The sequence below is a fragment of the Saccostrea echinata genome, unplaced genomic scaffold (genome assembly GCF_033153115.1).
Source record: "Saccostrea echinata isolate AGI-Se365-2 ecotype Australia unplaced genomic scaffold, CSIRO_AGI_Sech_v1 ptg000022l, whole genome shotgun sequence".
NCBI classification, from domain to species: Eukaryota; Metazoa; Mollusca; class Bivalvia; order Ostreida; family Ostreidae; genus Saccostrea; species Saccostrea echinata.
The window spans coordinates 16965332-16990870 of NW_026889771.1; the positions used below are offsets into that span (position 1 = coordinate 16965332).

Consider the following 25539-nt stretch of genomic DNA (forward strand, 5'->3'; position numbering starts at 1 on the left):
CCCGTACTCGGGAAATGTAAACATGACACGGTTTTGTCATGCTTATGCCTTCTTTCACGATGTCCTGTGCAATATTGAGGTCAGCTTCACCATTCGAAATTTTTACAGTTAATCAATAATACGAAGGACTTGCATTTCAAGGTAAATTTAAAAATATTGAACGATAGAATTTTTTTGTAAATTACGTTTTATGTTGTTTAAGTTGTCTTAAAAAGTACGTAATTTTCCCTATCCAGATGCAGAGTGATAGAAGAAACTTGCTTTTTCGAATCTTAAACCCTATTCATACTCTAAAATATTTTAAAAGATACATGTCCACTTACATATTTTTTTTTATAAATGCTTAAAAAATCCCATTGTGGACAGAGTAATGAGCCCGGAAACATGGAGAATTAAAACTCCACTTAGATACTGTAGGACATAGTATTTGTTAATCAATATCTCGAAAATAAGGTCAGAAACCTAATGATATTTCTGCTTTAAGATATGTGGGACATAGTTAATTAGAAATATACAAAATATAAAAAAAATTGAATGACAAGTATTTTTTCAGCTCAAGGTCCTTCTTCCCCTTAAACTTCAACACGAAGGTCACATGAGGTCAATTATCATAATACAATCCTAGAGGTCTTTCACAAGTATTGCTCTTGTGAAAAAAATATGAAAGCCCTGTCTCTTCTAGAGGAAAAATTCACTGTTTAGAAACGGACTAGGGTAAAGTGCGTTACCCTAGTCCAAGACAGCGATAGGCAGAAACGCTTCACATTTTTTTCTACAAATATTGGTGATTTCTAGAGTAAAGTTTGACTTTATTTTGCACCAATTTGTCAGGCAGCTTCAGTTTTACATGCTCGCTTGAAGAGTTTATTCAACTTTAGCGTAAATTAAAAAGAAAATGCACGTCAAAGTTTTGCTGCAGATTAGGGCAAAGTTTCTGAACTATTTATTTACGATTAGGGTAAAGTTTTTCGAGACTAGGTTAAAGTTATTTATACTACAATCTGATTGTGAGCGATTTTGATTTTTAACTGCTTTGTACAATTAATAAAATTTGAAAAGGCTTTCTCGAAAATGTTCAAGAACTGTTGCTTCCACAAAGGGGTCATACCGATTGCATTTTTTTTAAAATATCTACAATTTTCATATAAAATATTACTCTTATTATGAACATTATATTTTCCGTTTTAGGTACATATATTATTTTATTGTTAAATAAATATACATGTATAAATGATGTAATTAATTTATTTCATTTAACTTTAAGTATGTTTCCTGTATAAGTCTGAATCTACTTTGTATCTTTTAATCCTCACTTTGGGCGAAATCATCGAAAAAGAGTGAACAACCTATGTCTAATTTGCATTTGTTGGTTCTCGACAGTAACGGAGTTAAATCCTTATTGCGGGTAATTGAAATAAACTTTTATCAATTGATTGAAATGCGAAAATAGCATACAGTAATCATGCTCAAAGTTCGGATTGTCCACATGACAATTGACAAATGAAATATCTTTATTTCAATATTTACACTTATAATATTGAATGATTTCTTTAACTGAGGATTAAAGCAATATGAGCTGCATTTTTGAGAATTTAATTTTGCTGTTAAAATGTACTATTTTGATAAATTTCTATGTAATTTGAACCTTTTTGATTAATTTGATTTAAATAAAGTATTAAATTGTTTCAGAAGAAAGATTTCTTTACAATCGAATAGATAGTATTATATAAGGAATCAATATTGTACAGGACGACAATAATGTAATTCGGCTTCAACCAAAGCTTTAAACAGTTCTTTCATCGCAAATTTGAACAAAACTCTATAAACGTTCTTTTTTCCTGTCATTGAAATAGTTAATTACAATTTTGCAACAAAAATTTCCGACATCAAATTTGCAGCTCATATTGCCTTAAAAAATATTGATATAATTGCTTTGTAGTTTTGTAGTTTATTTTTATTTTACTTTTTTCTAAAAAAAAAAAAAAAAAAAAAAAAAAAAAAAAAAAAAAAGACATTTCTTTATAATTCTTTTCCTTCAAAAGATATCGATGAAAACGTTAACCAATTTTATATTAAATACATCTGTATATAAATTATTTACAATAATTTCTCTCAAAATTAGAAGAAAGAAACGCAAGAAACGCGTAATGTTGATCTTGATTATCAAAGACAGACTTCCTGTGTACTACAATGTGTATAGGGATTTTTGACATCTTGAGTATTGGGGGTCTCCAGGTAAATAACACCAGTACAACTAAGACCACTTTCTCTCCTCTACGGTAAAAAAATTAGGTCTTTAAACAACAAATTTGTATCGTTTCATTGGACTTTCGAGATGGAACACTGTTCGTTATCTTCATATTTCATCGTCAATGCAATGATCTTGTTAGCAAATACATTATGTTGTTAGCTCGAATGTTGACTGATGTCTTTCATATAAATTTATTTCATTAATTTCTTAATACTGAATTGTGAACACATTTTCCGTTTATCTCATTAAAACAAAGGACACGTGGCGAAAGTGACCGATCGAAAGATGATGCCTACTCCCCATGGCACCTGATCTCACCTCTGATGTTTTCAGCGATCCTTGTTTGCACTGCTCATAAACTGTATTGTTTAAATTGGATTTTGAGTATCATTTCTGTTCGTTATTTTCACATTTCATTGATGTTACTTTAATTGATCTGTAGATATTTGGAAATCTTTTTCGACATATCTAAATCGATAGAACAGTGTTTTGAAGACTCAATTTTTTTATGAACAGAAACATACACTGATTTGAACAAAATTTGGCCATTGTGCTCTTCCAGAAATTGTCAGCACACTGAGAAATTTTCAGTTACATAGTGTTTGGTGCAATGAATTATGAATTTACTAGCAGAGTGTATTTTGAGTCTGCTGAAATATCATTTTTTAAACCCTGAAACAAGCAAAATGACATTTTACACACGCTTTACCCTAATCACTCAAATAGGTCACAAAATCTTTACCCTAGTCGGAAATTTGCGTTACCCTAATCTTGTTCAAATTTTCTACCTGTAATTTGGCTTCAATCAGCGCAGATCATGCAAAATATTTGCCATTATTACGTTTTTCTGTTTAAAATACTTAAAATATAACCACCCATTTCATAATGTAACACACTTTATGGCCAAAGTTAATACTTTAAATAAGTACGTCAAGCTTCTAGGTCAAGGTCATGAATTCAGAATTTTTTTCTGAAAGGTGTTGTCATAGGCAATATATATGTAATATATGAAAGCCTTATCTTCTTTCATTCAAAAGTTATGGCCAATGTTAAAAACTTTGGAAAATACTGTAGATTAAACTTCAAGGTCAAGGTCACAAGGTAAAAAAACATACCACATTCAAATGGCCTTGTAAAAGGTAATGCACATCAAATCAACATGTCAATTATGAACACCCTAGCTTCTCTCATTCAAAAGTTATGACCAATGTTAATTTGAGAGTAGACCAGACTTCCAGGTGATGGTCAAGGGGGCTAATATCATAGGATATTTGGAAAGTTCTCTTCACAGGTAAGGCACATATCAAGCATGAACACCAAATCTTCTCTCATTTAAAAAGATCACTTATGTAAAAAGTTTTTAAAAGTAAGTCAAAGTTCAATGTCAAGGGGATCAAAAATCATAATACATTGAAAAGGTCTAGTCACAGGTAATGTCCATGTAAAATAGGAAAACCCTACCTTTTCTCATTCAAAAGTTATGACCAAGACTAAAATTTTTGTGACAGGACAAACAGACAAATGAGCTTTTATGAAAGCAGGGGACAAAAGGTCTAGTTAATTGTACCCTTGCTCAAAAAATACATACTGTCCCTCCAATGTTCTTTTTGGATTTTGAGCTATGCTGTACAATTAGATTTACCTCTCTATAAATCCTTGATATATCAAGTGTCAGGATCAGTAAAATGCCAGATCATTTTATGGCAAGCAGTATTTTGCAATAATAAAAGAAAATATTTTGAAAATATAAACTTTTATTTTTTTCAAAAAAAAAAGGTGTTAAAAAAATACAAGATAATTGTATACAATTTGAAAATAACAAGGCACCTATACAGCACAAGAGAATACATTTTCGATGACAAAAAATCCTCATCAACATGATATGTTATTTGATATGTTTACATGGAGGTAGAATGATACACTGAAATGAAATACACTTCCCATTAACATAAAATTACACTAATAATATCAATGTAGATGTTTTTGCCCAAATTTGAAGAATTTCTCACTCTATTGCAAAAAAAAGTTTCTGCATTGTTTAAAGTGCAACTAAAATAACGATAGATGTGTTTGTGAAACTTTGATGCCCCCCATGGTAGCTCATGGCCAAGGTTAAAGTTTTCAAATGTAAATCAAACTCAGAGGTCAAGGGGTTAAAGTATTGGTACCCTTGTCTTGTCATAAGGAATACACATTTGAAATATAAAAGCTCTATACTATAAAATGTTCTGAAGTTATGAGCAAGGTTAAAGGTTTTCAAAGGTAAAAATCAAACTCCAAGGTCATGAGGTAAAAATTGATGGTCCTGTCACAAGAAATACATTTGAAACATGAAAGCCCTAGCATCAACCATTTTTGAATTTTAACTTCTTTTATTTTAACATTTGAATGATTAATACTAGGGCTAACATATTTCACATGTACTTCTTGTGCCAAGACCTTTATTTGGGTACCAAATTTTTTGACCTCATGATCATGACCTTGTAGTTTGACCTACTTTTAAAAAACTTTAACCTCAACCATACTTTTTTGTAATGGTTGATTTCATGGCCTTCATATCAGTATACATGTACATTTTAGTATTATTATATTTACATGTATTAAATAATAGGGTATACCACTACATCAGTATAATCTTCAATTATAAGGGCATAAAAATCCTTTTGGTCACTTTTACATAATTGTTAATTAATGCAATGAATCAGTTACACTGCTGCAATCAATAAAATTAATAAATATTAGGAAAAATCTTTTGATATAAGATACTTTGATTTATGTAACTAAAGTTACTAAGATATAGCTATTTGTCATCATTTTCCCTTATTGCTCTGCATGTGTATAATAAAAATTAAACAAATATTCAAATCAGGGGAATATTTTAGCAAAAAGCATTTAACTTTGTTTATTGTTCATGTCTCCCCTATTTCCCCAGAATTCCCAACACCAATGCTAACTCAGCAATTTCTTCTGATTATTTATAAGTAACTGTCTTCTTTAAAAGAAAAACAAAGCTTATATCACTATATTACAAGAATCACATATACTGCACACTTTCTTTCTCTGCCAAATGAACATGTAATGAGACCCGTTTTGACCCTTAACTAAGTAAATGGTCAAATATTCTAATGATTTTGCCATTTATCAATTTGATTCCAAAGAAAGGTTTTATGTTGCAGTGTTTCTGGTACTTTCTACAAGTTTTGTCTTTTTAAGTGTCATCCATTCATTATTTATTATACTGACACACATTTTCATTACTTATTTTTCATTAATAATTTTCAATAATTTTAACCCCCCCCCCCCAATTACTCAAGATTGCTTAAGGTTTGGTTGAAGTGGGTCCAGTAATTTTGGAGAAGATGAAAATGTTAAAAATCTTTGCTGAACATACAGACAAGTATTTATAAATATGCCAGAAAGATACTAAACTTAGGAGAAAATATGCAAGATAAGTTAGAGAGTTGACAGGGGCACACAAGTATAAAAATATTCAACATCGATTTCTTCACCAGCTTCTGTCTTTGATACTTAATAAAGTGCCCTTTGAAACTCTGACAATCCCAAACCCATGGTAGCAAAAATGATTAATAGTTATTAGATGTGTGATAGATCTTCATAGTGATATACCATGCATTCAACACAGAATTGACATCCAATAAAAGTGATAAAACTTAATATCCAAACAAAAAGGTCATGGGCCACAACACACACCCAGTCACAGACAAATAATACCTCATCCTCATACATAAACCATAAATGATAAGTCTACACTTTTAACAATTTTATTTAGAGAATTTTAATTCAAACTTACAAATTTGGGCCTTGACTTATCACAAAATTCATATATATGTACCCTGGTACTTTCACCTTTATCATTTTACCATTTGTGCAAACCCCAGATAAGAAAGTTTGCATTAATTTTTTTATGGTTTTTGACATGGGGTTCTGAAAACAAATTTTAAATGTCGATCCAACCCTGCTTTAATATTATTCTTAATAATCTTCCCTTGACTTGAGACACTGCCCTTCCTTTGAATGAATTTGAACCCCAAAAACACAGCAATGCTTTCTGCAAATTTTAGCTGAAATTGTCCTTCTAAATTGGAAAGAAGCTGAGAGTGTTAAAAGTTACCAGAACGACAGATACTAAATAACTGTTGATCAGAATGGCTCAAAAGTGGATCTAAAAAGTTGATGTGGATGCAGTGACTGAAACAAGAGGCCCAAAGGTCACAACTCTCACCCAAGTCATCTTAACCATAACTTAAAAGAAATTAAATTCTGCAATACACCAGAATGAATATAAATGCCCCAAATGATGGCCCTGCTCTTCTTGAGAAGATTTAAAATATAAATTTAAACCCTTAATGTGGCCTCACCCTATCCCTGGGGGCCTTGATTTGAACAAACTTGAAATTGCACTGCCTCTGCCTGAGAATGCTTGCATATTTATATTACTGATCATGGCCCTGCTGTTCTTGAGAGGAAGACTTAAATATTTTTCCTGTATATTCACATGTTGAACTCTGATTCCCTATTGTGAACTGGCCCTATCCCAGGGGCTCATGATTTGAACAAACTTTCATTTGCACTATACTTGTATGAGGAGGATTGCATCTTTACATAACTTATCATGGTCTTGCTGTTCTTGAGCAGAAACATTTTTCGTATATTTATTCCCATGTAAAACTTTGATCCCCTATTGTGTCTCCACCCTACCCCTGGGGCCATGATTTTTTACAAATTGAACTGACACTATGTTAGGAATTTTCCACAATAGTTTCATCTTTTCTGATCCAATAGATTTTTTTTAAAGATTTTTTTAGATGACCCAATCTATTTTCCACAATTTCTTAATAATCTTCCCTTGAAAGAGGGTGAAGTACATCATTTGAACAAATTTGAATACCTTTTTGGGTGGTTAAGCAAGTTTGGTTGAAATTGGTCTTGTTGTTCTTGAAAAGCTGAAAGTGTTAAACGTTTACAGACAGACAGATGGACAAAATATTGTCAGAAAAGGTCACTTGAGCTTTCGGCTCAGGTGAGCTAAAAAAACCTAATACATATTTTGATTTGGCTATATAATCCAATCCCTACTGAAACATTTGCTGGTAAAAGTCATGAAAAATATTAAATAGCCCTCACAAAAGTTCATTACAAAAAAAGAACACATTTCAAATAATCAGCTCCAATATACAGCATTTTTTCTGTTAAATGCCCAGATCATCATTACTTTGTGTACAGGAAAGATGCTGGAATAGTGATTTCTTGACTACACCAGACTTATTCTCAGAGAATACAGAAAGGTCACCACTGTCGTTAGAATTGGTCACTGTGGTATTGTTATTAAGGCACTCATAGCTGTGGGATCGCTTCAGTTCACTGGAGTCACCTAATGAGGAGTTTTTGTGATGTCTGTGAGGAAAAAATAAAAGAGTTTGGCATGACAAAAAATTCTTCAGCTAGGAAATGCAAAACCTACCGATCCTTTGCATTTTATTTTATTCTTACTTTGATAAAACAAGAGATGTTTGTGAAACACTTGTGCCCCCCTCCCCCAATAATTGGAATTTTTCCAAGTCCAAGGGGCATAGCTCTGTCAAAAATTGCTCGATCGTACCCAACACAGAACTTGACCTAGATATTCTTATGATAAATCTGTATACCAAATTTTATTTCAGTATGTAAAACCTGAGAAGAAAATGAACGGAAACTGCAAATATTTGGAATTTTTCTATGTCCAAGGGGCATAACTCTGACAAAAATTGCTCGATTGTACCCAACACAGAACTTGCCCTAGATATTCTTATGATAAATATGTATACCAAATTTCATTTCAGTATGTGCAACCTCTGTGAAGAAAATGAACGGAAACTGTTGCTGGACCGACAGACAGACAGACAGACCAACAGCAGCAAAGCAATTTGCCCTCCCTTCTTCAAAGGGGGGCATAAAAATGTAAATTTACTCTGTATAAGAATGTGGTAAAGTAATTTCATATATGAAGTATAGTCTCACAAAATTACCAAGTTATCAAGATATGTTAGAATGATCTAAAATGATTAAACTAAGTTATTACATGTATTTCCTTTGTAAAACAGATCTCAGATGCATGCAAACACTTACAGAAATTGCTCCTTGGGAGTAATTCCCAGGAATCTGAAGAGTTCTACAGTGGATGGAGTCTTTGGCTGCCCTGGACAAGCTGGTGAAAACTGGGGGGTGGAGGGAAGGAGGCGAATGGAATCCACTGAAATTGCAAACACATCTTGTACAAAACACCATATAGTGCTGATGTTTTCAAAGTGGTAAAAATCTAGTGACTGCAATCCATTCATCTTTCTATTAAACTTCATTTTTTAGTCCCACATTTATTTTTACTTTGTATGTTTGAGAAAAAGAGCTTCAATTAGTTCACATGTGACACTAAATTCTGCATCACTTCAGTGCTTACACAAGCCTTAGAGTTCAGGTTGACAATAAGGAACAATAACTGTCAAAGGTAATTTCTGGTTTCAGAAAATTGATAATTTAGTCAATTTGATGGGTACTGTGGTCAATTGTTTGACAAATAAAGTTATTCATTACTGCTATTGTGGTCATCTCTCAATTTTTTAAGGTCATAACGGTACATCTGGAGGACTAAATCATAAACAAAACTTTAGACAAAAATTATTGACAAGGCATTAAAAATTCATTCGAGACTAAAATAACATCATCCTAAATGCAAATCTCTTTTTTTAAATGATTGACTAAAACATTGTAAGAGTTTCACATTCAAGTTTAAATTAAAATTCATTGAGATTTAACTGACCTTTATTATTTATTTATTTTTTAAAGAACACCATGCACAAAATTGCTAAAAATTCATCAATGCTAAAAATATCCAGATTTGTGGTTTATGGGTACTAACCATGTTTTGTTCTGTATATGCATCTTATTCAGAGAAATCTATCTTTATGAGGTACTGTAGATTCCTTATTTTACGCGAGTACTTAATATCGCGAAATGGCCCAAGGGCGTCAAATCGCGAGAACAATAATTCGCGAATGGATGATTTATCTAGAGATTTTACATACATTAAAGCACCATAAAAATAAAAGCGAGTAATTTTATTTCGCGAGTGGTGCTTCTCCCGTAATTACGCGATAATTTATTCCTCGCGTATATTTAGGAATCTACAGTATACTGATTCACATGAACCTACCTATATCAGGAACCTACCTTTATGAGGTGTACTGAACAGGGATCGACACTAACTCTAAAATCATAGAAGCCTGCAGGGCTAGCAATTTCTAATTTATACTAGCCCTGTTCGTGAATTAGTTGTCCAGCAGCCTTTGGCTGCTGGCCGAGTTGCGAAGCGATGAGGGGGGTAGGTGCGGGAGGGGCTTTCCCCTCCTGCTGGTGGGGGTATGGGGGGCCTCCCCCGGAAAATTTTGAAAATAGAGATGCCAAATCCTGCATTCTGGCTGTATTTTTGGGTAATATTATATGTCACTTCATGACTGTAACTAAGGCGTTTTTCTATTTGAAAAATTCCATATGTGTAGTCAATTAGAATATTCTAAATCACCTTTTACATTTTGACTGCAAATAATTAGATTAACAAGTTTATTATACACCTATTTACTGGCTATGGGGACAATAGCAAGTTTATCGTTCCCCAAGACAGCAACTATTTCCCAAGGTGCAGCCAAGGGAAATAGTTGCTGTCGAGGGGGACAATAAACTTGCTATTGTCCCCATAGCCAGCAAATAGGTGTTTTATTATACCGAAGCAGTTTTTACTTGTGTTACGTCACAATCTGGATAAAACCAGGAGAGTTCCGAGATGAAAAGCGAGGGAAACAGAATGCTGTCGGTGAATAGTTTAATGACTATTTCACCATGGGCAAATAGCACAAAAACTATTCCATGGTAGGGGCTGTTTGGAAAAAATAGAATGTTTATTCGTCATATTTTTATATTAAAAAAAATCACAAAGGTATAATAAAACTGGTTATTTGGTATTAAAGGAAAGCCAGGTATCTCCATTACACTGCAAGTCCATCTTCAATTCAGTGACTCAAAGGGGAGTTATATTTACTCACCTTTTTATTGTATTGTGGGTCACTTCTGGGTATTTTGAATAACCAGAAAAAAAAAAACAGGTAGAAAACAACAAGAAAACAACTATATAATTAATTAATTAATTATTTGGTATTGTTCACGAAGAGTCTCCCCAAATAAAAAAAAAATCATTTACTTTTTGATTTTTCTTGTTGATTTTAAAGTTAATTACTTAGTGTGCAGCGTGTGCAATTTGTTTGGCTGCGGTCATGTACACACGTGATTCGAAATAACCCAAACTGTAAGAGGGCTAGAAATGCAGCAATTAATGCTACGACATCTATGAGGAAAACCATGTATTGAACATTTTCAAAAGGGATGTTTCTTCGATAAGGATAACAAGTTATTAAATTGTTAACTTTTTAATTAAAGCATGTTTACCTCTTCATTTTTTGTAGCTGATAAGTATATGCTTTTAAAAAAAACCTGGTTGGTTGTCACACATGTGGATTTGTCGTATGAGGTACAGCGGTAAGGTAAATTACCGAGAATCGCTGAATACTCTAAGTGACTGTAACAAAATCAAAACTTGTACTTTATAAAATTATAAATCTTTACAATTGCTCCGTGTTTGGTAAAAAATTTCAGTAGCCCTGCAGGGCAAGCTTTAATACATGTTTAGTAGCCTGACCTTAATTTTCAGTTGTCCCGGGCCAGCGGGCTACCATTAGTGTCGAACCCTGCTGAATCAGATGAACCTACCTTTATGAGGTGTACGTACTGATTCAGATGAACCTACCTTTATGAGGTGTACTGAATCAGATGAACCTACCTTTATGAGGTGTACTGAATCAGATGAACCTACCTTTATGAGGTGTACTGAATCAGATGAACCTACCTTTATGAGGTGTACCGATTCAGATGAACCTACCTTTATGAGGTGTACTGAATCAGATGAACCTACCTTTATGAGGTGTACCGATTCAGATGAACCTTCCTTTATGAGGTGTACTGATTCAGATGAACCTACCTTTATGAGGTGTACTGAATCAGATGAACCTACCTTTATGAGGTGTAGACTTGTCTGAGGGAGATCTGAAGGGTGATATCTGAAGAAACTGATTTTTTAAAATGGCAGTCTTTTCTTCCTCTAAAGCTCTCCTCTGAAGTAGAACACAGGTTGATTGTTAAGAGAAATTATTACAACTTTATTGATTTTTCACTATATAAGAGTAAACTGATATAATTTGCTGATTCTTTAAAAAGGAATGTAAAAAAAACTGATTCCTAGAAAAAAGTGCATCAGTTTGATGAATTGATACACACCATTTTAGAACTCCTAAACAGAATATTCCTTGCAGAATCATGTATTCTATATAGTAAAACTCGTTCAGTACGAACACAAATATTGCAAATTTACAGATATAACAAAGTTTTCTTGGATCCCCAGCTATATAAATTTAATGAATTCCTTATACGGATATAACGAATTACGGATATAGTGAAGTAATTTCACAGGTCCCCAGGACTTCGCTATATCTGATTTTTACTGTAGACTATAATTCAAATACTTTTCTATTGAATTTGTACATTTCATTTGATCTATATTCTGGGTAAGTGCTAATTCCACTGTGCTCCTACAATTGCTCTGTGTAAGAAACAGAATTGCAGTTGCAAATTTTAAAATTGGACTAATTTTTGTATCGTATAATGAAACAGTTAACCTAAATCCTTGAAATAGGCTTGCTCAAGGGCACTGAAATTTTCCTGACTCCTTCAATAATGTACTGAGTGACTCGGGTCCTGAAATACACGTACCTCTTTACCCAGTTTAATGGCTGCCTCTGTAAACTGCTTCCTCTCTTCTGTGAAGTGGTTCTTCTCTTCATGAAATAATCTCTTCTGCTCTAAAAGACTCCGTCGTTCCTGTTCAACCTTGGAGTCATCCAAAATATGCTCTGTTGAGTTTTGGTGTTTGTGCATTTGAATGGAATTCTGTAAAGAAATCAAAGTACTGGAAGAACTGTGAAGTACTAAGGATTGCATATGGTATAAATGTATTTTTGACCTACAAAAAAAAAATCAATGTTTTTGTTTGACAATGATTTAATGTGGATTAATTTAATTGTTTTTTTTTTTTTATCACTTCAAAAATAAAAATACTGTACTTCAGATTTGCATATGAAGTGAAAATGCTGCTGCTCATAATCTTTTGGTCACCATACTATGATAACAATACAATTGCCATATATACCAGTAATTTACTGATCTGTGCTGTTGTTAACACCAGTTAAGAAACAAATCCACACTAGGTGAGCCTAATTCAAAGATATGTATAGACAAAGTGATATGACCCTCAATTCTCCAGGTATAATCTTGCTCTTATACTAAAATATTTGTGTTCAAAATTTGAAAACATTTTGTTGAAAACTCTTTGAGTTATCACATCACAAGAAAAGTGTTGACAGACAATGTGATTCCCATATTTTCATTTGGGACCCTAATAATGAGTTTTAAAAACTAAATAATTTAAGCTGGATTTAATTTTATGTTTTCTCCCAGACAAAAAAATAACAAAATTTAATTATCCAAAATGAACTTAAAGGCAGAGATTTTTTACCGGGTGGTAAATTCCAGGTAAGGGAGGGGCTTATTTTGTACAGGTGTGAATGCCTTGAGGGCTGGCAATCTACCTGTGGTCGTTTCTCTCCCAATCTCTATACACAGGAAGTGATTTAATACACAGTAGTATACCCAAGAAGTCAAACTTTACCTGTGTTGGGATTTTGAGATGATTTAAAATTAGAAATAAAAGGTTGGAAATAAAGTTTAACCTCAATAATTTTTATCAATTTGTAATTGAATGTGTGTCAAAGCATCCCCATCCATTAAAATGATATTATTATTTAAAGTATTTGTTGAGTTTTGAAAAAAGTTATACTTACTTTTCATATATCTTATCATAAAAGATATCATAATTATTTCAAATACTAAAAGTGTGTGTGTATATGTATAATCAAGCTAAAAATTCGATAGTAACACAGTTTCTCTATTGTTTATACCACGTGTGGTAAATATCTAAGGATCAAAAGTTAATTTGAAGGTCACCAGGAGTGTCAAACAAGGTGTACAGGGTATACACAGGGACTAGTAAGTAAATGTCAATCAAGTTCTAGCACCCAATGATGTACCTTAATCACTTGATTGACAGGGGTACACAGACCAGATATTTTTGAATGCGGTGCTTAAAATCTCTGCCTTTAAATACACCTGCAGCAACTGAATAGAGGTTTATGATTAAAATCCATCAGATTAAGTTGGACTCCAATAGTTTGATATTCTGTTGCACTGGAATCAATCCTGATTAAATGCAAATAGAAAATTCAGAGGGAAATTTTTAATTTTTTCTGTTTCATGATATTGCAACTCTCACAATACACTACAAAGAGCGATTACACTATTGGATTTGACATTTGTACAACAGTATTCACTGGTTTTATTTTTAAAGCATGCATGCATTTTAAATGGTCGAATTGGGTCCAATCTACATAATGTCTGGAAGCGTTCACAAGTTTGATCTTTTCTGATCCAGTGGTTACATATCTTAAACCTTAATTGCACTTATGCATGAAATCTGACCTGTAGCATGTATGGTAAGTCCTATCTGTATCATAAATCTTATCTGTATTATGTATCATCTGACCTGTATCATGTCCTCCTGTTGTTGGATGACCTCTTTATAATTCTCCTTCTCCCTTTTGTGCTTCTCTAGCTGATCTTCGTATGTCTTAATCTGCTTTTTCAATGTCTCCATTTCCTTCTTGAGCTGCTCCAAGTCACAATATTTGTTTGGTGACTGTTTAGGGGGACAAGTTCTGGCAGGTTTGTTAGGACCTAAAAATAATTATATATATATATATATATATATATATATATATATATATATATATATATATATATATATATATATATATATATATATATTACAGAATTAAGTTTGCTGTCACCTACACCAGTAAATATTTGTTATCGTCTATGGCTGTGTATATACAGTAATTTCCGTGACCAATACCCTGGCATAGACTGTTCTCTCCTATTGAGGCCCTTAACTTTGGATGACTTCCATGATTTATTTTCAATGAACATCGTTTAATTTTGCTCTATTATTCTGAAATTTTTTAGTTACTATATGTTAGCGAAATCGAACATTCAGAGATGCAGCTTCCCACTTTAAAGTAAGAAATAACTAGAAATAACAGAAGATTCAAAAAATGTTATAGGACAGCTGTGTAAAGTAAACTTAGCAAATACAGGATAAGTAACTAACGTATAGGATCTCTCATGATTTGTGGTTGGATATGATTTTTATCCAACTAGTTGTGTGTTTTTTATCCCCAAGCCTTGGCGAGGGGATAAAAACACACACCACAAATCACGGGAGATTCTTTTTATTACGTTTTTTACATCACTATCAATGTTTTACACAGTTTTTATATATGAATACACACTATTTACTTCATCATTTTCACACAAAACACTGTGATCTCACAACAGTGGGATGTGAAAAGAATATCCTATAAGTGATATCCATGGGATAAAGGGGTAAACATGTGATAAACAAGAGGCCTAGGGGCCACATCACTCACCTGAGCTCTGTGGCTAGGAAAAAAGCAAATATCAGTTTAGTATTGAAAAGCTTAAATGCATAAGTTGTTCCAACCTACCCCTAAAAGGGAGTGGGGATATGATTCGAACAAAATTAGATCTAAACTAACTCAGGATGCTTACATAATTTTTTGACTAACTGTGACTTTTTTCTCTACAAGTTTGAACTTTTATTGTGGCCCCACCCTACACCTGGAGGTCATGATTTGAATAAACTTGAATCTACACCATCTGAGGATGCTTCCATATAAATATGACAAACCGTGGCTTTGCTGTTCTTGAGAAGATTTTTAAAGATTTTTCCTATATATTCCTATAAAAAATTTTGATTGTTCATTGTGGCCCCACCCTTACCCCGGGGGTCATGATTTGAACAAACTTGAATCTACACCACCTGAGGATGCTTCCACATAAATATGACCAATCATAGCTTTGCTGTTCTTGAAAAGAAGATTTTTGAAGATTTTCCTATATACTTTATGAAAACTTTGATCATCCATTGTGGCCCCATCCTACCCCCTGGGATCATGATTTGAAAAATTTGAATCTACACCACCTGAAGATGCTTCCATATAAATATTACCAATTATTGCTTTGCTGTTCTTGAGAAAAGATTTTTGAAGATTTTTCCTATATACTCCTATGTTAAACTTTGATCGTCCATTGTGGCCCCACCCTACCCCTGGGGGTCATGATTTGAATAAACTTGAATCTACACCATCTGAGGATGCTTCCATATAAATATGACCAATCATAGCTTTGCTGTTCTTTAAAAGAAGATTTTTGAAGATTTTTCCTATATATTCCTATGTAAAACTTTGATTGTCCATTGTGGCCCCACCCTACCCCCGGGGGTCATGATTTGAACAAACTTGAATCTACACCACCTGAGGATGCTTCCATATAAATATGACTAATCATAGCTTTGCTGTTCTTGAAAAGAAGATTTTTGAAGATTTTTCCTATATATCCCTAAAAACTTTGATCATCCGTTGTGGCCCCACCCTACCCCCGGGGTCATGATTTGAACAAACTTGAATCTACACTATCTGACAATAATTCCACATGAGTTTCATCTTTCCTGGCCCATTGGTTCTTGAGAAGAAGATTTTTCAATAATGCCATTAATTTTTTGCTATTTCGTAATTATCTCCCCTTGGAGGAGGGCGTGGACCTTCATTTGTATAAATTTGAATCCCCTTCACCCAAGGATACTTTGTGCCAAGTTTGAATGAAATTGACCCAGTAGTTCTGGAGAAGAAAATGAAAATGTGAAAAAAATTACGACAACGCCGACGACAGACAAATTTCAATCAGAAAAGCTCACTTGAGCCTTCGGCTCAGGTGAGCTAAAAACAATATACTATTAGCGATCCCAAACCGTCCATTCTTTAATTCTCTTTTTGCTTATCATTACAAAGCTGCATAACTAACTCTTCTCATCTTGTGCTGATCAAATCATCTTCCTAAACAAGAACTGTAGACCATTTATAATTATTGGTGTATTCACTGGGAAATGATTTGCATTAATTATGCTTTATAACTATACCTTGGTAATATAAGGTGTATCAGGGCTTAATATTTTGGTAAACACAATGAAAAAACATATTTTAAACTTTAAAGCCTTTGGTTTTCAAAAAGTGTGCAATTCATTTAATCTATTTTTAATTAGTACAACATTTAATAAATAATGTTCGAGAGATTCCAAATAGAAAATCCAGATCGAAGCCAAAGCGTGCGAGAATCATATAAAAATGTTTTGTGCAGCCTTTTGAGATAACTGTTTAGCCTTTTGTGTAAAGTGTTTCTTGTAAACCGTGTTGGGAACGTGTACCATTTGTGCAGTGTGGGAGTGTAATATAACATTCAATCATATTCAGCTTCAGTTCAAAAAATGAAATCCTAGTATTAAGAACTGTTTCCCATGATCTTTAATTAATTCAAGTTTTATACATTCGTGTTAATAAAAATAAATTAATGCAGACAATTTAGATTCAGGTTTCCCTTAATCAGATGAAGTTCCTTATAGGCTTTAATCACCTCAAAGACAGATCTTGAAATACCAAAATCTGGCCAAGTCCCTCAATGATATATTTGAATAATAAACTAGTAATGATACACTTTTTTTAAAAATAATTATGCAATTTTATCACGTTACTCCTTTATACAGAGGATATAGCTCATAGGATATCGTTTTTATATCCACAGTTGTGTCTTCGCAATCACTTTTGTGTGAATTTGATCAAGTCAAATATTGTGGATTTACTTATATATAACAGTGCAAAGCATAAAAATCCTCATAAAAGGATTTTCCTTGGTTTGTGATTAGATATATATATATTATTATAACAGTAACTTGATCCGAAGAGCCGTATCACGTCAAGTTGACAGGTGCGGATCATCAGATCAAACGAGACACTTTTACAACTAGCAAAATATAATAAAAGGAAACTTTCTGGATCAATTACAGAACTTAAGTCCATTAAACAAACCATTTTGTCAAGGAACAATTTGATGCGCGAGAATAAAAACGTCATTTATCTGTGTACTACGTCATCAGTTTCAGAGAGGGGTGATATGGATTCAGAAAACCACAGTGTGGTGATCCGGAACGTCGGATCACATCGTCATGTGATTGCGTGAATTCATCAGTAAAACTGAGTGACAAACAGTTGGGTATATAATAAAAATTTTTATCCAGCAAATTGTTTTTTTATCCCCTCATCAAGGCTCAGGGATAAAAACACACAACTTGTTGGATAAAAAAAATCACAAACCATAGGATGATCCTATATTTCTCTCACTCACTTGGCAGCTTTCTTTTCCTCCTTTCTTTCAATTTTCTTGATCTTTCTTTGAACATGGTCTCCAGTGTTTCCTTTATCATGTCATAAGGCATTTGGAAGTACCCTAAAAATGTATGAAATCAAATGTTTATAATAATTTAAGGATGTGCAATACACTCAACCTCCAAAATTCCTGAGGTTTTATATTTGTTTTATATTTTATATATATATATATATATTTTATACATGACTATATTTTATAACATTTATGTACATTTCAGACAAAATCCCACGTATCACGATATTTGAGCCACAATACGATATGTATCACGATATGTTGAATTGGTTATTAAATCTTTTTTTGGTATTGAAATGAACAAAACATTTCTTCATAAATAAGAATAATTACTTTAAAGAAGTTGTATATCTTTTTGAAAACAAAATTATTTTACACAAGTTGTGTTATTTTTTATGTATTTCATATCTATATTTATATCTAGCATATTTACTTTTATATATTAAACCCAAAATGTTAAGTAAACAAAGAATAACATAAGTCAGAATTTTTTTTGCGATATTTCGATATTTTCTCATATGTATCGATAAGCGTATCGTCCTCACACAGAATCAATATTATCGATATCTCAATATATCGTCCCAGCCCTATTCACAGGTAATGCACAAATGAAATAGGAAATTATTGTTTGCCACCAGTAAATTGTGCTTGCTTCTATAATTTTGTTTACTCTTTATGTAAATGCTACTTCTATAGTATGCAAATTTCACATCAGAGAATAATGGGTAATTGATCCTATAGCTATTAGTGGTTACTGAGTGTAAAACTCACCATCTGAGTCCTGAGATCTATAACTACAAGCTGAGGGATAAGTCGTGAACTCTTCTTCACTAGAACAAGACTCGAGTTCTTGTAAAGTAGTACTCTATGCAACAAAAATAAAGTACATATCTTTAATATGAAGTTTCTCTAAATGTTTTGATCAAGTTATATGATTTAGGTTATATCAGAATCAAGAAAAGACCAAATATATAACTAAGATATATAGACTATTGAAAACAAAAACATGGATAGTATAAAAACCTTTTGAGTTGTAAGGTGATCATGAAGACCCAGTGCATTGCTGATGTCTCTGTAAACATGTTTCAGACTGGTCCTTAATTCTGTGTTCTCAACCAATAGATTTTTCTGTTTCTCCTCATACATTGTGATGACCTGCTGGTACATTTCATCTTGTCTAAAAATGTCAAAATTAATGTTTATAGAGATTAAATATTATTGGAAAAATATCCTTAAATCTTCATATATTACTTTACATAAAAAAAATCCACTGACAATCTTTTGATGGTAAATGAGTTCATAAATGTTATTTTGTTTGGGAGCTATGTAGTAGCAATAAGCTACATACTTGTTAGAGGTTATTTTCCAAGTACTTCTTTTGCCATCAGAGCTCTGTAAGGAGCAAGCAATATCCAAACCTGCAAAATTGTAACAAAGGTCATAAATATATATAAAAATGAAATAATATATTAAATTTACTTGGTTTTGACATGTAGTCAATGAAATACTTGTTGCTGTTGCACATATACTTGTAATTCTCTACCATCTCTTTGAGTTTAACATTCATATCTCCAGATGTTTTGTACCATCTCTTTGAGTTAGCATTCATATCTCCAGATGTTTTGAAGGAGTAAGGAGAAAATTTCATTTTAAAATCATAAAACTGTCCTCAACCTTTTGACCAAAAGTATTTTTTCCACACCACAATTTCCTATTACCTAGCAGATGAAATCCTACACAAGCACAGGAAATTGATTTTTTTTTTTTACTGATCAATTCAAATATTATGCATGCATCTTATACTTTCTACTGGCAGTTAATTATAGGTTTATAGCAGGAAGAAAAACTTTGTACAAAATCCCACAATATGTTTAGGAATAGAAGTGGGCAAGATATACACCTCCTTCTTTTCTTTTCTTTTTTAACTTTTAAGATATCAATTTCATTAATTGAGGATTTCTATATTTATGTTAACATCTTTATATTTTGATACCTGTTATACTGTTTTTATATCAATTAAACTTCAAGTGCTCTGTTACCTTTCCATCAAAGATAAAAAAAAAAAAACTTAGATGAAATCACTTTTACTTCATATTTTTAAAACAGTACCATATTTATTGACATTTTCTCTTCAGCAAGTTTACTATGTCCTTTTTGTACATCAGGTTCATTGCCATTATGCTGTGGCGAATATGCAAATTTTAATGCTAGATTTATTAGCACCACTTACTAAAAGCTCTTTGATATATAAACATTTTCATGACTCATACTGATATCAGTTGCTTTACTATAAAGATCATTTCCCTGCCCATTCACATCATCTTTTTTTTCAATATTATGCTTCGACATAAAACACCTCATTTTTCTTTCTTATATCGGGTTCGATGCCATCTGATGTTCTAGAAATTTCTATGAAGACTCAGATCGAACATAAACTGAAATGATTTGCATATTTTATTTTCTAATCAGTAATCAAAACTTATTTCTTTCATATAATGTAAATCAAATTTTAATTGAATTATTCATTGATAATGTTTTATCAAATAATTAAACAGTTGCTAGTTTCCAGTCTCATTAAAAATTAATGTCACTAACTTGGATCCGCCAACCGGAAACACCACCTAACTCTCTTTTTTGCTTTTTCAGGGCCGTTTATCGAAAATGAAAGTAGACTTTTAATTTAATTTTTGATAATTACTATGCTAGTGAAATCTCAATACAGGCACATAGTATTGGGGGGGGGGGGGGGGGCGCCCCCCCCCCCCCCCCACTTTTTTTCCAGACACAAGTTTTTCTATAGGAAATGTTCATTGAAAGTCTGGTTGCCCCCCCCCCCACTTTTGGCTGCAGTATTGTCAAAGGGTAATATAAGGGGAATGCAGTGTTAGAGTAAAAAAATTGGTACTAAAAGAAGTTTTTAATATGAAACCCCCACCCCTTCCCAGTTCTGTGAAACATTAAAGTGATTAACAAAAGAACATACTACCTTTATCAAAAACATCCAATCACCGATTTTTAAATAGCAAACAAACATGGTCTGTAAATGAAATCATGACTTACAGCTTCTCAGTGACTGACATGCAGTATTATATATTGACCTCATTTTATTATGTTGGTATTTAAGTGACTCTTTATCTGTTCAGAAGTGGGTTGGAATTATTCCTTAATTACCTATCACTGTGTTGGGTGTCTGTATTCTGGGTGGGGGTGGGATGTGGGAAGTCAGGTTGCTATTCTTACCTACTCTCCGATTGGGTGTCTTGTCAGCTAGTAACTGATGGATTCTCTCCTTCAATTTATTACATTCTCTTTCCTTCTTTTTTAGGTCATGTTTATATTGTGTATCTCTGTCCTTGATTATGCTTGTAAGTCTCTTCACCTATAACAAGTCAGAATAAAACTTAATCATTTAAACAATAAAATGCTTTATTTGGTTGTTAGTACGGGAATTAATGTCGCAACTGTTGCAGAAAAAATACATAACCCTCGTAAGTGGGTTATGTAATTTTTTTTTTCTGCAATAGCTGCGACATTAATTCCCGTACCAACAAACAAAGAAAGTCATTTTATTGTTTATTTTTATATCTGTATTAAAAAACATTCAAAGTAAAATTAAACATGTTAAATATTGTATTATAGAAGTGTATGTCATTGTATGTATAATTGATGGAACAGCCGTTGCTCAAGAAATCTATGCAGGTGGGTTGCTTAGTGTTGTTTACTCACTGATAAACGGCAATGGGTTTCTTAAGAAATAAAGGAAATAATATTCAGTGGATGTAAATATTTAACCACAAACTCACTGAACTGAAATTTCATTTTCTCCCTTGAGCACTTTTTACCTCTTCCTTCTCTGACTTGAGTTTTGTAGTGGATGTCTTGTGTTTGACCAACAGTTGACGGCTTTTCTCCTGCTCTACACTTATTTCTCTCAGAAGTTTCTCCTTTTCTGTTTTCAACCTCGCAATAGCATGCTGGTAATTTTCACATTCACTGTTGACACGCAGTAGTCTGCAAAGTTTTGTTAACCATGAATTACTTTAATAATGTATTCACCAATACAGTGATCTATGATGCAGAGGTCATATAAATGCCCTTTCTGAATATCATATTTTGTTGAGTTGATCCTTTCTGATTGAAAAAAAGCTTAAGTTTCTTGCATACACAGGTTCAACTTCTTAATTTTGATTCATATCCTATTTTTTCCCAAAAGGGTTTTGTGATCTTTAAAAATGATTTATATAGTAAAGCTTGATGGCTGATATTACTCAAATGACTATAAGGCCCTATGTTCCCTGTGTCAACCAGCAACAAAGAATGCAGTAAAGAGCTAAAGACATGAATGTGTTATTTTAAAAATTTTATTTGAATTATAAAAATCAACTATATCTTTTTTATTTCTCCTCCTATCAAAATTTTTTGAGAAAAAAATCTTTAAAACTAAAAATCAAGTTTCTCTTGTCTTAACATTTAAAAAAAGTCTAAAAAACTTATGATCACATAGAAATTTCATTTACTTGCATGTTTATACCTTTGTGATCTGACACTATTAGATAAATGAAATATCATACCAAGTGACGAATAAAGTATTACTGTGGTAGCTAGGATTCCAAAAGTATGATGACTACAAGATTACCTATTTTCAAGTTCCTCCTTTGTTCGGCCATGTCTCTGGTACAGACACAAGATCTGGTAGAGGCGGTTAATCAGACTTGTCATTTTACTCTGACTGTCACATGACAAAGCTTGGAACCCCAGGGAAAGTAATTCCTGTCAAAACAAATATGAAATAGAGGTATACTACTTGCCTCCTTGATAGACTGCATGCTGTGCTGTGAACTGCTCTATAGTAGGGATTGATGTGAACAAATAATCCAATTACTCAATTAAATCACTGATGGTATATCTATCATTGATTAAAATACAAGGAATCAATTATTTGTGAGAATCATTAAACAACAGGCCCATGGGCCACAACACTTGGCCCTGCAGTTATTCATAAGAATATTTTGAGAAAATTGGTTTCTTACTTTCAAACAAAAAATTCATACCCTGGCATATTGTGGCCCATCGTACACTACCCCCAAAGGCATCAAGAAATAACCTAACTTGAAACATACATCCTGGGGATGCTTTAAAATCATCATGGTAACATATGGTCTTGCTGTTGGTACATTTGTAAACTTCACTAAGTAAAATAACATAATACAGTAAAATCCATATATTGTTTTTCTCATTTCAACAATTGATGTTGCCATGGTAAATAAAATAATCTGTAAAATCAACCAATAATTGTGAAGCCTAGGAGGTCAAACACACTTTTGTCCTTTTGTTCACATTTCACTTCCACAGCTTCCTCCATGATTAAATGCTCAAAAAAATTAAAATTAAAAATTTTTAAAAAGATTTTCTGCTATATATTCCTATGTAAATCTTTGATCCTTTATAACGGCCATTCCTATCCCTGGAAGTCATTATTTGAACAGGGCCTGGGAAGGGGCCCTGCCATGTGGCATAAGTGCATTCCGCTGAAAAATAGCACAATGTAAAAATGGTTCACTAGCTGGGCCATACAGAGCCCTCAGTGAAATGCAGACTCGCAAGATTTTCTAGTTTGTAAGATCATTGCACTCTACCCTATCACTATTATTCATTGAAGTTAGATGTACAGTAAAACATGGTTATATAGTGAACACCCTTAAGGAATGAATTTAATAGTTACCCAAGTTATACGGTATAACCTTGGTTGGGGCAGTTTGTGCTTTATAAACCGCAAAGCGGTTTATAAAGAAGTGTAAACTGTTCCAACCCAGGTTATACCATATAACTTGGGTAGCTATTAAATTCATTCCTTAAGGGTGTTCACTATATAACCATGTTTTACTGTACATCTAACTTCAATGAATAATAGTGATAGGGTAGAGTGCAATGAGCGCAATGGCAGCTATTAAATTCATTCCTTATAATTTAATTTTCTATCATTAAGTGTAGGAAAAATAGACAATTTCACCTCAAATATGACATTAAATTGTACAAAATTTAAATGTAATGTCAAGCGGATTGATACGTTTTTGACGCAAGTCATTGTGACGTAGGCAACCCAGGTTATAGTTATAGGTTATTAGTATAAACTAATTTTTCAGCCAATCAAAAAGCATGTTACAACAAGAATTAAATTATATATATACATGAATTCACATTATTTTACTTCATCATTGTCAAACAAATCCAAAGAGCATTTACTGTGACATCACAACAGGGTATATGAAAAAAATATAATGACCGAGTAGCATTTTGAATGAATTGCAGTTTTTTTTTATATATTCCTTTAAAAAAGATATGTATGTAAAATTTGTTATATGTCATGTATCTTGAAGTAGTGAATTTAAGTACCTGCAAGACTGAAGTCAAAAATAAAGAATTATAAAAGATAAATATACATATTGCATATTAAATTTTAAAAAAATGGTTCACTGATAAATTTACAATGTACTTTATACCTGCAGTCTCAGACATATAATGCTACAAATAGTCTCAGATATATGCTACACATAGTCTCAGATATATGCTACACATAGTCTCAGACAAATAATGCTACATATAGTCTCAGACATATAATGTTACATATATAGTCTCAGACATATAATATGTTACATATAGTCTCAGACAAATAATGCTACAAATAGTCTCAGACATATAATATGTTACATATAGTCTCAGACAAATAATGCTACAAATAGTCTCAGACATATGCTACAAATAGTCTCAGATATATAATGCTACATATATAGTCTCAGACATGTAATGCTACAAATAGTCTCAGACAAATAATGCTACATAAATTATATAGTCTCAGACATATAATGCTATATTCACTGGATGTAGGATATAAATTTTGTAATTATAGATACCTTTACAGCACCAACCAGAACTGCCATCATAAAACAGAACCAGTGTGACATCTCTTTATCCATACAATGTATAATTACCTGGCCATCTGTCATTCTGTGTACATCACTCTATTATGTAATGTTTGTATAGTACAGGAATTGCTAAAATCACAGCTTGGTCATTTACCTGTACCATTTCCTGATTATCAGATAACAATGTCTAGTTTATCAAACTTTTCCACCTTAACAATAAAAACTAACTTTTGTTCCCATACATTGTTGCTTTGTTTAACTTCAACATTTAAGTAGTGGACATTTATAACAGCTCATTCACAGATAATATTATGATGTTGTTGATCAATGGCAGAAGTATCTTTAAAATCAATACCTACCTGATTAAGGAAGGAGAGACACTGATCAACAGTGTCAGGTGTACAAAAGGTGTTCTCATCACAACCAGACTCCTGGCAGGAGTAAAAGTGTACATCCCCCACCATCTGTTGGAAGGTGGTGGAAAAATCAAACAAGAAGTCCTGACCGCTGGAGGAGGACTTCAGCACACCTAGGTCAGCCATCCTGTCAAAATATCAGAAATATTGATTGCTTTATGGATTCACGTCTAAAGTCTAATCAATTCATACTAGAGGCACCATCCTATATAGGTCTGACATATTATAATGTGTGCATAAAACAAAAGAATCAAGAGTACACAGTCTAACAAAATTTAAATTTCAAATCTCTTTAAAGGTGAATTTAAAGTTCTTAGCTCACGCTTGATCATCTCACATTTTCAATGACAATGACAAGTGCTAATTATCT

General features: G+C 32.7%; 1 protein-coding gene and 1 long non-coding RNA gene across 2 annotated transcripts; one reads left to right on the top strand and one right to left on the bottom strand.

Annotated features, from left to right (window-relative positions):
- LOC133190564 (uncharacterized) lies at positions 1-8844 on the top strand. The gene is made up of 2 exons (XR_009721599.1): positions 1-141; positions 8353-8844. It is a non-coding gene; the product is annotated as an uncharacterized LOC133190564 (long non-coding RNA).
- LOC133190562 (afadin- and alpha-actinin-binding protein-like) lies at positions 5566-25295 on the bottom strand. The gene is made up of 13 exons (XM_061326258.1): positions 25113-25295; positions 22467-22600; positions 21673-21841; positions 21071-21209; positions 19179-19248; positions 18854-19007; positions 18602-18695; positions 17777-17878; positions 14007-14197; positions 12122-12298; positions 11367-11466; positions 8378-8501; positions 5566-7666 (listed from the first exon to the last, which is right to left on the bottom strand). The coding sequence occupies exons 1-13, from the start codon at positions 25293-25295 to the stop codon at positions 7462-7464; spliced, it is 1842 nt and encodes a 613-aa protein (XP_061182242.1). The 3' UTR covers positions 5566-7461.
- Positions 25296-25539: the final 244 nt, after the last annotated feature.

Bases quoted from the DNA above. Each gene is read 5' to 3' on its own strand.
- LOC133190562 (XM_061326258.1), bottom strand. From the start codon at position 25,295: ATGGCTGACCTAGGTGTGCTGAAGTCCTCCTCCAGCGGTCAGGACTTC. The intron at 11,467-12,121 runs GTACGTGTATTT...GTTCTACTTCAG, and splicing joins CCATTAAACTGGGTAAAGAG to AGGAGAGCTTTAGAGGAAGA. The intron at 8,502-11,366 runs GTAGGTTCATCT...TTGCAATTTCAG, and splicing joins CAAGTCTACACCTCATAAAG to TGGATTCCATTCGCCTCCTT.